The 14,586-nt window shown below is 37.4% G+C and overlaps 1 protein-coding gene across 1 annotated transcript in view; it reads right to left on the bottom strand.

Annotated features, from left to right (window-relative positions):
• CCDC181 (coiled-coil domain containing 181) overlaps positions 1-14,202 on the bottom strand; it is a 32,615-nt gene extending 18,413 nt beyond the window's left edge. The window contains 3 exon segments of the mRNA XM_047783986.1: positions 2,372-3,325; positions 6,851-6,990; positions 14,015-14,202. Coding sequence (XP_047639942.1) covers positions 2,372-3,325; positions 6,851-6,967 — 1,071 coding nt within the window. The 5' untranslated portion in view covers positions 6,968-6,990; positions 14,015-14,202.
• Positions 14,203-14,586: the final 384 nt, after the last annotated feature.

The following is a 14,586-nucleotide window of genomic DNA, read 5'->3' as shown; positions in this document are numbered from 1 at the left end:
CTCACAAATGACAATAAAACTGGGATTTTGACTTTGCTAGACAAAGTGAGGGACTTTGGTAAAGTTATTTAAACTTTCTATAGTTTTCTCACCTGTGATTCTTTGGGGTTTCTTCTAATTGTAAAGTTCTACTAACTGTGATTCTGTTGCCCTTCAGTATTTACAGTTAGACATTTTATATGGTTCAGCTTAATGCTGTCAAGGATCCAGTAATCAGAGTATCCAGAGAATAAGGGTGCTGATTTAAGTAGAGAAAATGCCCCGGGTTTAGTACTTAGAATTTTCAATTATTAAATACTTTTATTTAAGAGCAAATGCTCCCCCCAAATAATAACTTGGGAGTCCATATGATATTCTGGAGACATTTCATTATTCTTTTTTTTTTTTTTTTTGGTCTTTTTGTCTTTTTAGGGCTGCACCCACAGCATATGGAAGTTCCCAGGCCAGGGGTCTAATTGGAGTTACAGCTACCGTCCAATACCAGAGCCACAGCAACACCAGATCCGAGCCACATCTGTGACCTACACCATAGCTCATGGCAATGCCGGATCCTTAACCCACTGAGCGAGGCCAGGGATCGAACCTGCAACCTCATGGTTCCTTGTTGGATTCATTTCCACTGCGCCACGACAGGAACTCTGACATTTCATTATTCTTAATCTAAAACTAACTCCTGGTATAAAGGAATTTAATGTTGACAAAAATAATCTGTAATAGAAAAAAGTTTTATTCAAGCCACTGAGGACTACAGTCCAGGAGACACAAATTCAAGAACTTGAATTGTATTCCAACCGACTGCAAAATGGGGGAGGCATATATACAGGTAAAACCCACAGAGTTACATAAATTGTTTGTCAAGAATTAGGATTGAAGCTGGCAAGAAATAAGGGTACTTGTTAAGCAAGGATTGGTTAGTATCTGAAATGGCTGCATAGTTACAAAGAGAGACCTTGAGACCATAAGGTTGCAGCTGGCAGATATTATTTTGAAAACATCTGGTGATATACTTGAGTTTTATATAGCTCAGAAAATTCAAGTTCTCAGTGATGCAGGGATACACCTGAAACCACATCCACAATGGCCACCTGGCTTCACTTGGGTTGCTTAAACCACAGTTTTTTGGTTTGGGGTTTTTTTTTTTTTTTGCACATTAACTTTTTTTTTCTTTTTTTTACAATTTTATAATGATTTTTATTTTTTTTCATTATAGCTAGTTTACAGTGTTCTGTCAGTTTTCTACTGTACAGCATGGTGACCCAGTTACACTACAAGCATACATTCTTTTTTCTCAATTATCATGCTCCATCGTAAGCGACTAGACATAGTTCCCAGTGCTACACAGCAGGTTCTCACTGCTTATCCATTCCAAAGGCAATAGTCTACATCTATTAACCTCAAGTTTCCAATCCATCATAGTTTTATATCTTGCCAGAACAAAGAACAAACATCAAACAAGAAAGGGATATGTTCCCTCAAGGTTTCCAAAGAGACATATTAACATGTACATAGGAAATCAGTATGATCTCAGTGTCTAGGAAGGGAACCTCATCTTGGAAGGGGTACCAGCACTAGTGTCAAGGGAAGAGGCGGAGCATTTATCCTATCTTCAAAGTAGACATTCTAAACAATCTGGTAAATACATTCTTTTTTTTTTTAAATTTTTTATTTTCCCACTGTACAGCAAGGGGGTCAGGTTATCCTTACATGTATACATCACAATTACATTTTTCCCCCCACCCTTTGTTCTGTTGCAACATGATCTTTTTTTTTTTTTAATGGTAAAAACAGATGTATAATGTACGTTTGACAGGCCATAAGACAGGCTGTTCTAGTTAGCATAAAGTTTAAATAAGACAAACCACGTATAAGCCAACATGACTTCGCCATATCTCAATCTGTGAAAATTTGTTCCACCAGCGGGCCTGGAAGATATATGAAATACACACACACACACACACACACACACACACACTCACCAGAGAATTATACCCCAATTCCATCTGTTGCCTCCTAAACCCCAACAAATTTGTGTTTTAATTTTTCCACCTGACCTCTGATGTTCACCTGTCTCATATCTAGACTACTTTCAGCAGTCACTTAAACTCTCTGAGCCTCACCTTTGAAATTAAAAAGGATCAAATGAAGTCATCACTGAGGTCCCCTCTAGCTCTAACCAGAGAGGGTCAAGGTAATCATGGTGTCTGTTCCATAAATACAGACTCTTATCACTTAACTCCTTAATCTAACAACAGAAAAAAAAAAAGCCAAGTAAATACATCCAATAATTTGAAGAACCATTTTAAGGCCTACTGCATTTATAAAATATGAAAACATATTCAACTTTCAATATAATAACCCCTTGTGTTCTCACCTCTCTCTTTAGCCTTTCTCTCTTTTGTTCCAGTCGTTTTTGCAGTTCTTTCTGTCGAGGAGAAAGACAGTATGTTGAGGTCACTGGAGATACATCTGCAGACTGCGTCCTATGATTAGATTTCCCATTCCCCTTACTTCCATCTGAGTTGGCAGCAGAGCCTGGATAAGTCTTGGGGTTGGGTGGGGGCTGAGGGATGTAAGCCAGTGGCTCTTCTGTTGATGAGTAAGCAATAGCATGCATTTTCATTATTGGTTCTTCTTTCTTGACTCCACTGACAGATGAATTGGAAGATCTGGGTGACAACTGCTGAGGCTCATTTTCCACTGTACTATTAGCATTATTAATGGGGGGCAAAAACCCCTGACTCTCAATGTCTTGTAAATTCAGAAGTTCAAATTTTCCATCTCTCTCTACCAGTATTTTCCTATCCTTGTTTTCTTCACACCTTGCATCAGTAAGTGATAGGAGCACATTTTCTTGTCCAAATTCATTGGAAATACATAATTGTGACAGTTTTCCAGACACATTACTTTCATTTTCAAAATGATTTTTGCCTGTATCAGTGTCTTCCAGAGGAGGAACTTCCAAATCAACTAGTTTGTCCTTGAACTTAAGTTTCCGTTCCCTTTTATCATTCACAGGTTCTTCATTTTGTAGAAGTTTGTTGGCTTGTATAATTTTTTCCATAATGTATCTCCTTACTTCCTCATCCTCTTCTTCCTCCAGGTCTTGCTGGCTTTCCAATTTGGATTCCTGTAAGGAGTTTTCACTGTCTGAATCTGATATGGGATCCAGAGGTTGAAAACTTGGTACAGAAATGAAGTCATTTCTTCTTAATGAACCCTCATCCTTCAAAGATTTGTCAGGATCAGAAAGCTGTTCAGTGTGTTCTATTTCTGTTTCATTCTGTTTTAAGTCTTGGTTAATATTCTCTTCATTCCCACCAGCCATCTTAAAAAACAGAAGATGAGATTCTTTTTCAGTAAAAATTGAGACTCTGTCCATGTATATGTAGACAATCCAAAAATGTATTTTCATATTGATGTAATTTATTTTATGAATGGGAAAAATCTACATGTTCCCTGTTCACACTTCAATCACAATTTTCTAACTCATATTTATAAGGGAAAAGCACTTCAGGAAAAATTTAACTGCAAATTTGAATCTGATATGCCAAGTACTAGAGTGATTATTTTTAAAAGATTTTATGCTAACTACAAATAGCACAATATTATTTTAATATTTCTCCTTCTATAAAATTTTCCTCCCTTTACATTTTCAGATTATATTTTATTAAAATATTTTTATATTTATTATTTTTTCAGAAGATTAAATGTGTTTTCCTTGTAATATTTGTATTTTTCAAAAAAGTATCTTTCTCCCTAGGACAATTACAATGTCACTGCCTTTGATCAAGTCCTAATCATTCTGAGATTCCTATAATCTTTTCAGATTATTATTGCTGCTACTTTCTTAAGGAACTACCCAAATTTCAGGTCAAGTCTTACCTTTCAATCAGATTTTCCTTCCTCAACTATCTTCAAAGGCTTCAAAGACTCCAGTAATCTATGTTAAACACCATTATAAAACTTTTTAAAAAAAAATTTAGGAGTTCCCGTTGTGGCAGAGTGGTTAAAGAATCTGACAAGGAACCATGAGGTTGCGAGTTCGGTCCCTGCCCTTGCTCAGTCGGTTAAAGATCTGGCGTTGCCGTGAGCTGTGATGTAGGTTGCAGACGTGGCTCGGATCCCGCGGCTACAGCTCTGATTCGACCCCTAGCTTGGGAACCTCCATATGCCACGGGAGCGGCCCAAGAAATAGAAAAAAAAGACTAAATAAATAAAAAAATTTAATTCCACAGGAACTGTACACTGGCATTATCACAACACAAAACCCTACTCCACATGTTCCTAACCCAGCATCTTAACCTGGCTTCTTACCCAACATCTCTCCTGCACACATACATCCTCACCCACCAAACACTTTGCCCCTAAAATATGTAAGTTTTTCTCTTTCTCAAACAATGCTCTACTCTTGAAAGAGTTCTGTGCGGGATACTACTTCTTGCTCTCTTCAACCTCTTAAAACTATCTTCCTCTTTTATTAGCTCACAGTCATCATTTCTGACAGCTTCCTTTCCCTAACCTTCTGGATATCCAATAAACAAATAAACCTGACCCCCTAAAATGACTACCAAATAATTAAGATTAAACTAAGATCTCTGCATTGTAACTGTTCTTTTAGCCTTATTTGTATCTCTGGTTCATTTCTACAATATTTGTTCCAAATTTTCCTTTAGCTTTTACTTCTTTTTAAAACACACTGCAACAAAATCTTTCCCTAATCCTCATCCCTGCTGCAAGCTCTGTCATCCTTTCTTCCTACCAGCCTCAAAGGAAGAAGTGATTATAGTAATCCACTGGAATGCCCCAGATTCATTAGAGCATTCTGTTTTGACTAGTGCTGTATCCCTCACACATAGACCAGTCTCTGACACATGGCAGCTTATCATTATTTTTGTTGAGTGAATAAAGAAATAAAACAATGAATGATTCTTATCACTTCCACAATTCTACCACGCTATGCTATGGATCTCACACCCTTCCTTCAGCACTACTGCTCTGGGTATCTCTACCCCTACTCATTTTATTCTTCTGCTAAAAATACATAAAACTTCCATGTAAAAGCCATCTTAGAAAAGTCTTTCAACTCTGTTGCTTTTTTCAAATATCTATCCCATCTGTCTTCTCCACTGTATAAGAAAGCTAAGAGAAGGTTGTGATGTAAAACTTACTGCCTTCATTTCCTCATATTCTTTTCCTTTACCCTCTTAAACCTGGCTTCTGCTGTAAATACTCTGATCAATGTCTCTCTAAAGTCACCAATTCTCATCCCAGTCTTGGTCCTTTTCTTCATTACTTCCCTATTTATTAACACTAATTATATTATAAATATTTACATATAACATAATTAATTATGTAATTATTATGCATATATATATTATATATAAATATACATACACATTGCATATATGCAAAGACAGAAAGAAGGAAACTTCTAAGACCAGAAACTGGTTCATTTTCCTGGATTTCCATTACTTATTGCCTGATAAATTGTATATGATCATGTTTAATGGATCCACTTTTTACTACAAATATTCCTATGACTCAGTCTTTGACCCTTTACTTTTTAATGTAATTCATTTCCCTAAAATTCACTTTCAAGTTTTCAAATATTAACTGAAAGAACATGTTTTTGAGGATTTGCTTAACTCTTCATGTATTCTTAAAAGTATAACCCCATGATTTTACAAAAGTTCACATAAAGCAGAATTAACTACATTTGTTTTTACTTTTGATGCAATAAATATATTATTTATTTATATTATATGAATTATAATGTTTAAATTATAATCTTAGCTTTATTAAGCAATAACTTAATACCTGTTCTCTCACTAATTAGCCCTATGCCTTAGGACACAACATTTAAATTTTCTATGCCTCAATTTCCTCATCTCTAAAATGGGACTTAATGAAATCCCATTCCTGGCCATCTATCCATAGAAAACCACGACTTTAAAAGACGCATGTACTCTGATGTTCACTGCAGCACTATTTGCAATAGCCAAGACATGGAAACAACCTAAATATCCATCAACAGAGGAGTGGATCAAGAAGATGTGGTACATATACACAACGGAATATTACTCAGCCATTAAAATGAACGAAATATCAGCATTTTTAACAACATGGATGGACCTAGAAATTATCATACTAAGAGAAGTCAGCCATACAATGAAACACCAACATCAAATGCTTTCACTGACATGTGGAATTTCAAAAAAGGACAGACTGAACTTCTTTGCAGAACAGATGCTGACTCACAGACACTGAAAAACTTATGGTCTCCAGAGGAGACAGTTTGGGGAGTGGGGAATGTGCTTGGGTTATGGGATGGAAATCCTGTAAAATTGGATTGTTATGATCATTATATAACTACAGATGTGATAAATTCATTTGAGTAATAAAAATAAATAAATAAATAAATAAATAAATAAATAAATAAATAATGGTGCTTAATGAGGAGTTCCCGTTGTGGTGTAGTGGAAATGAATCCGACTAGTAACCACAAGGTTGCAGTTCGATCCCTGGCCTTGCTCAGTGGGTTAAGGATCCAGTGTTGCTGTAAGCTGTGGTGTAAGTTGCAGGCACAGCTCAGATCCTGCAATGCTGTGGCTGTGGTGTAGGCTGGCAGCTGCAGCTCTGATTGGACTCCTAGCCTGGGAATCTCCATATGCCACAAGTGTGGTCCTAAAAAATAAATAAATTAAATAAATAAATAAAATGGGGCTAATGATACTTATTCTATGTATATTGAAGGAATTTTGTGAGATTTAGATAATATATGTGAAACTCAAGAACTACAAAGCACTTTGTTAATATAACTATGAGAATGCTGTTGGCAATTTATATATACCTCTATTATGCTGGCGCCACTTTTTTCTTTTTCATTAATTAACCATTCCAGGTCCTTTTCAAAGTCATCTTCATATTCTCCACTGTCTTTTGAATCAGGATCTTTATTTTCATCCATTTTCTGTTTGTTAAAGGATAATGCTATAAGATTAAAAGAGAGAAGGTATATGTTATGTTCACTTTAGGGAAAGTATGGAGTATGGAGATTAATGTTGAAAATAAGCTAATTAACACATAGAAACACATATTATGGAATGTTCAAGATAAACAAATTGGTACACCATAAAAGAAAGACTTACAAAGGCCAGACTTTTCTAGGTGTACCACTCACAACCATCCTACCTCCTCCCAATTCCTTATACCCTAATTTAAAAAGAGACTAAAAAAGGTGGATAGGAAGACTATGAGGCTTTGAAAAGGATTTTCCACATCCTCTGCCAATCATTATCTAGATCCAAGCTGATAAATGGACTTTTTAGTCTCATTCATTCACATTTTCTTATGTTCAAATACAAACTATTATATTCTCATCCTCAGTTTCTAAACCATTCTGGTAATTTATACAGCATAATTTGTTATCTGAGTTTTTTTTTTAACTACATGACAAGTGACTCGATAACAGCAAATGCTAACTTCCACAGAAGTCAAACAGTTGTCAACTGTAGATAAAATACATTTTATCATAAAAAAACAAACTATGATGCCAAATACTATCTGGAAGACAGTGACAATAACCAAGGATGTCAGATGAAAGTTAATAAATGTTTTGTGTAAATGGTGCATATATTCTGCCATTTTTAAGAAAACAAACTAAAGTTATCTGCAAATTGAGGTCAATTCCAAGCCCTAATTTTCTGGTCCATAATTTTTCAAACAAAAGAAGCATTTCAGTCTTTACCTATAATATGTCTTTATGTGCAAGAGCATACTTTATATGTGCATATAACTGTAATATATATTACAATTTTGACAAACATTTGCTGAACACCTACAATATTCTGATAAAGATTATAATATAGAATTATGCCATTGAGCCCTGACAGAGAAAACAAATGTACATAAAATACATAAATTGAAAGGTAGGTTACTGGAATAAAGGTATCTTATAAAGGATTATGGAAGGAAGTACAAAAAAGCAACTAAGTTTAAAATTGAAAATATTAAGGAACACTAAGATGGGTTTGAATATTGAGTATGAAAGTTCATCTGCTATTCCAGACAAGAGAGAGCATGAGAAACTACAAACACACAAGTGCACGGAATTTTCTAGTGTGGCCTGAAAACAAATGTGCTCCTGAAGAAGGGTCTGGAAGGATTGAGAAGGAGTTAATTTGATATCATATTATCTGTTCAAGAAGAAAAGAATTGAGGGAAAATTGTTTATATGGATCTAATTGTCACAAAATAGCCAAAGGGAGAAATATACAGCAATAATCTGCATATTTTCCACAACTGACTAAAACAAAAACAAATGAGCAAAGCTCTCCTAAGGTACTTAGAATTTTAGGTCTAATTTCAATAGAACTGTAGAAATAGGATCTTTAGAGCCCCAAACACCTGGGATTCTGCTTCTGAATCCTACACCAAGAATAAGTTGCCTAAAACCTTTACGGGAAGTAGAAAGTACAGATGTCAAGAACACACGAGGTATAAGCACTTTTTTTTTTTTGCTTTTTGGGGCTGCACCCGAAGCATATGGAGGTTCCTAGGCTACAGCTAGGAATCAGAGCTGTAGCCTGGGAACCTGGGTCAAATCTGAGCTACAGCTGCCGGCCTACACCACAGCCACAGCAACACAGGATCCAAGCCTCGTTTGCGACCTATATCACAGCTCACGGCAACGCTGGATCCATAACCCATAATCTCCTGGTTCCCAGTCAGATTCGTTTCTGCTGCGCCATGAAGGGTACATGAAGGGTACCCCTAGGAACATTTTTAAAGTTACAAAATGAGAGGTATTATACTTGATTCAATAAATATCCACAAACTTTGCTTTGACTATTACCTTCACTTTATTCTCCTCAAAAGTTTGACCAGACTACCTAACCTGGTGCCAACTTCACTAAAGCAAGACATACATTTTTTCCCTTCTATTGTTCATCATGAAATGATAATGAAAGCATGTGGAAGACCATCTTTGCACTAGCTGCACAAGTACTAGCTAAGAGAAGACATAAAGCTTTTCAGTACTATGTGTGAAAAACCTTTTAATAGATTTTAGTGCACAGTAAGTTCAAAATGAGTTAAAAGAATGAGATAATTAAAAAAAAAAAAAACATACCAATGTTCAGAGCAGCACGGTTTACAATAGCCAAGACACGGAAGCCACCTAAATGTCCATCACAGATGAATGGATAAAGAAGATGTGGTACTTACATATAATGGAATATTACTCATCCATAAAAAAAGAATGCAATAATGCTATTTGCAGTAATATGGATGGACCTAGAGATTATCATACTAAGTCAGAAAGAGAAAGACAAATACCACATGATAACATTTATATGTGGAATCTAAAATATGTCACAAATGAACTTACTTATAAAACAGAAATAGACTCACAGACATAGAAAACAAACTTATGGTTACCAAAGGGGAAAGGAGATGAGAGAGGGATAAACTAGGAGTTTCGGATTAGCAGATGCAAACTATTGTATATAAAATAGATAAATAAGAAGGACCTAGCACAGGGAACTATATTCAATATCCTATAAAAATATGAGATATACATATACATCTGAATCATTTTGCTTTACACCAGAAACTAACAAACATTGTAAACCAACTATACTTAAATTAAAAAACAAAAAAATGATGGAGTTCCCATCGTGGCGCAGCAGAAACGAATCCAGCTAGGAACCATGAGGTTGCAGGTTCGATCCCTGGCCCTGCTCAGTGGGTTAAGGATACGGCATTGCCGTGAGCTGTGGTGTGGCTCACAGACGCCGCTCGGATCTGGCATTGCTGTGACTCTGGCATAGGCCAGCAGCTGTAGCTCCGATTAGACCCCTAGCCTGGGAACCTCCATATGCCTCAGGTGTGGCCCTAAAAAGACCAAAAAAAAAAAAATGGTGAGGACAAAAATGTAAATGGGCTCCAAGGCTGAGACTTGAGGTACATATAACACATGAAGCTCTATATCTAGTTTGCTACAACTTAGAGAACAAAAGACAAGCTGGAACACATTTATAGGCTGGCAAACCAGGAGGAACAGGGATAAAAGAGAAGGAAGAGGGAAGAAGGCAGGTGACAAAGCCAGATTCTGAGGAACACTTGAAAATCCTGGAATGTTAGCCTAAAGAAATTTCCTAAAGGTGAGTCATTACAACTGCTTCACAATATTGTTTTCTTTTCAGGGCTGCACCTGCAGCATATGGAAATCCCTGGGCTACGGGTCAGCTGCAGGCCTAAGCCACAGCCACAGCAATGCTCTGTCAGAGCCACATCTGCAACCTACACACAGCTTTCTGCAACACTGGATCCTTAACCCACTGAGTGAGGACAGGGATCAAATCCACACCCTCATGGACACTATGTCAGGTTCTTAATCTGCTGAACCACAATGGGAACTTCAGCTTTACAATACTTAAATGGTCACTGTATGAAGGAGGATTGGACTTACATCATTTCAAATAGTAAGACTAGTACCAAGAGCTAGAAAATCAGGAGCAAATTTTGAGACAATGTTAAGACAGGATTTACATTTTCAAACTTGTCCTGAAGTGAAGTGAGCTGCATTCCCTGTCAATCGAATATTTATACATAGCTCCAAAGATGATCATGGCATGACTGTTTTATTTATTTATTTATTTATTTTTTTTTTTGTCTTTTTGCTATTTCTTGGGCCGCTCCCACGGCATATGGAGGTTCCCAGGCTAGGGGTCCAATCGGAGCTGCAGCCACCGGCCTACCCCAGAGCCACAGCAACGCGGGATCCGAGCCGCATCTGCAACCTACACCACAGCTCACGGCAACGCCGGATCGTTAACCCACTGAGCAAGGGCAGGGACCGAACCCGCAACCTCATGGTTCCTAGTTGGATTCGTTAACCACTGCGCCACGACGGGAACTCCTGGCATGACTGTTTTAAAGGAGACTGGAACTTTAGAAAAATGTTGAGCTAGATGACCATTAAGGTTTATTTAAACCTTTTCTATAAGATGAAAATTAGTAAATAACTGCCAATTTATGAAAAGCAAGAGAATTTTAAAACAAATGTATAGTACCATAATGAGGCTCAATCTAAAATAAATTATCAGTGCCAGAATAAATTCAAGACTTTAATTCTAAAGTCTGTCTGTTTCATTTAAATATCACTTTTCTTTGCATAGTTTTTATTTTATTTTATTTTCCCACTGTACAGCAAGGGGATCAAGTTATCCTTACATGTATACATTTACATTTTTTTCCCCACCCTTTGTTCTGTTGCAACATGAGTATCTAGACATAGTTCTCAATGCTACTCAGCAGGATCTCCTTGTAAATCTATTCTAAATTGTGTCTGATAATCCCAAGCTCCCGATCCCTCCCACTCCCTCCCTCTCCCATCGGGCAGCCACAAGTCTGTTTTCCAAGTCCATGATTTTCTTTTCTGTGGAGATGTTCATTTGTGCTGGATATTAGATTCCAGTTATAAGTGATATCATATGGTATTTGTCTTTGTCTTTCTGGCTCATTTCACTCTTTGCATAGTTCTTTATACTACTTCCCTTTCCCTCTCAAGACAGAGTTAGTTTTAAGTATACCGAATGTTAATTATTCAACCCAATTATTCAACTGGATTATAACTATTTCTAATGTATTAGTTGGACAATAATTCCTTCTAGATACTTATTTTAAACTAAAAATAGGAGGAATTCCCTTGTGGAGCAGCAGGTTAGGTAAACAGCATTGTCACGGCAATGGCTCCGCTCAGTGCTATGGCGCAGGTTTGAGTCCTGCCCTGGGAACTTCCATATGCTGTGGGTATAGCCAAACAATTAAAAAAAAATTTTTAAATAAACTAAAAATAGGAAATGGACCTTCCTAAGGGACTCAAAGTAATGCCTCAATAATTTGTAAAGCAGAGGTTAAGAGCGATAATCTTTTGAAGTGACCTGAAGAAACCAAATCAATATTTCAGAGTGAGTTTATTTAACACCGCCTAAGCTGCAAGACAGTCTAAATTACATAAGCTATTGTTTTCTTACCTAACAATTAAAAGTAGAGGTGCCATGAATGATGCAGAATAAACTAAAACTCACTGTAATCCAAAACATCTACATAAATAATGCTATTTTTCAGAGATCAGCTTCAAGCTGGGAGTGGAATTTGATGAGACAACAGCAGATGACAGGAAGGTCAAGCCCATTGTGACACTGGATGGAGGCAAACTTGTCCCCGTGCAGAAGTGGAATGGACAAGAGACAACAGTTGTTTTGGGAACTAGTTGAGACAATAATTGTTTGGGAACTAGTTGATGGGAAACTCATCCTGACACTCACCCACGGCAGTGCAGTTTGTACTCGCTCTTAAGAGAAAGAGGCACACTTGCCCATCCCTTCATTGACTGCTACTGCCAATTGGCTAATCCTGGACTCAGCACCAGATTGCCTCACTTCTTCCTCTGGCGTTTTGTAAAAATCCACTTTGGGGATATTCTCCTGGGGTCAGGTGGCACCAGCCTTCCTATAGTTCTGGTTCTTGTTGTGTATGTTTATTTTTTTAACTGCATCCAAAGGGTGCTCTGAGGTCAATAAAATAGCCAAGGCCACCAAAAAAAAAAAAAAAAAAAGACTTCTATGGAACTCTTCAGTGCGTTCCCTTAGTTTTGTAAGAACATAGTTCTGAACTTGTAAATAAATGCTTGCCTAAAGAATTTAGTAGATATGCTTTATTATTTACAAAGTATCTCACTCATGTGAAAACTAAAACATAGAATGAGCAAAATAAATAAAAATAAACTACAAATTAAACATATTAGATATGATTAAATCATTATTATGCCATAATTAAAAAGAAAAAAAAAACAGCCACAGTTGAAGTGACTCGGGAAAGTAAATGAATTTCATCAAATAAAAAGTGCCATTTCTTTCCTATAACATCAAAAAAATGTATGGCTGGTTCCCAAGTAAACAAAGAACATAAATTATACACTCTTGTTACCAAGTCCCTTAAGCCTTTTTCAAATGCGTCATAAGATATTCAACCCCTTTCAGTTCTTTTAATCTTCATTCCCAGGGTAGTGGCCATATGGTACACAGTCAACAGGCTGGAACAAAAATACATCTTCTACAAATTCAATCACCTAACACTTATTCTTTGTGAGTTTCATACATTTCAATTTCACTGCAACATCAGTAAAAAAAAAAAAATCTATGAGTGGCTTACCTCAGAACCACCCTCTTAATAGGCAACTGTAGTAAGAGATGGAAATTAATTCCTTCCTCCAGTGTGCCTGCTAAATCCCATGTGAGTATGTGACTGCAGATCTTTTAGTGTGAGTCTAAACTAAGTCCATATATACACACAATTTTGCTAACTTTCTTTCAACGTTTAAAACACTCCAAAACATTAACCTAAAATTTAATCTAATTAACTCCAGTCTTATACTACTTTAAACATGGTCTTTTAAAATCTAAGAGAACAGGAAGAACATCAAAGAGAACACCTTTTAATATAAAATAAGTACTTAAGCAAGCACTAACCCATTAAAAACATGAGACCATCTGGTCCATTCTTACTACTGAATCCTGCCAAGATTATGATCCCATGAGTAACTTTTTTTTTTAAAGTCATAATTTGCCACAAGGTATGACAATAAATGATATTCTACAAACATTACTGGTAACTTTAATTTGTATCCATGGTCCTGAGGTACCTCTAACTAAATGAGTACCTTCGCCTCCTCACGGAAGCTAACATTTCAGGAATGACTTCTCCTAAGGATGAGAACTTTGACAGGTGAAAGAATATGACAAATATTAGAAGCAAAGCTACCCTCAGAAGGGTTTCCCCCACACAACGCGAAGCGAAGCTCAACTGCCAGGCTCCCCGGCCAGCACCAGGCTCCGTGGACCCCAGACTTGGAAGGATGAGACGCCCACACAAAGTCACTTCACTCGCTTCTTGGAGTACTTTTCCTCCCAGCTGTCCCTGACGTTTACACCTTTACCCTCTCTCCCACCTTAAACATCCACGCATCACCTTCCCTTCGCCCCCGCTTTATTCCCGCCTGCCTGTGTAAGTCGCAGCGGCTGGGGTCACAAAGATGGCCGGAGGTGCTCTCCTCTCCTCTTTCTAAGCTCCGACAATGAGCAGAGGGAAACCCCGACACCTGCACGGCAGCTATCAGGACCCGGTTGCCATGGAAACGACGCGTCTCCGCCGTCCTGCATCCGGGCTATTCTCACTACTTGCGCGCGGTGGACCGCGCAGGCGCTGACGACAGTCTGAGAAGAGCGGCCGCTCTGGCGCTGCTCCAGGTGCAGGCAAACGACCTCTTGTGTTGCAGCTTCCGAGGTAGCAACCAAGAAAACCGCGCGTCAGCCGCAAGGTTCGTGGTGGTTAGTAAGAATTGGGGAAAGGTTATTCTCTAGGTTATGAGTTTTCCCACGTGTACCTGTGTCTTACAAGATAATGGACTTTGTTGAATTTTAGAAGTATATTTATTTTCTTTACCATTAACGTGCAAAGGTAGTTTCAGCTTTCACCAGTGGATAAGCACATTGCAAATTAGTTACTATATTTTTGACCGGA

The sequence above is a fragment of the Phacochoerus africanus genome, chromosome 6 (assembly GCF_016906955.1).
Source record: "Phacochoerus africanus isolate WHEZ1 chromosome 6, ROS_Pafr_v1, whole genome shotgun sequence".
Classification (NCBI taxonomy): domain Eukaryota; kingdom Metazoa; phylum Chordata; class Mammalia; order Artiodactyla; family Suidae; genus Phacochoerus; species Phacochoerus africanus.
The sequence above is the reverse complement of the archived record's forward strand: the minus strand, read 5'-3'. Positions and strand labels throughout refer to the sequence as shown.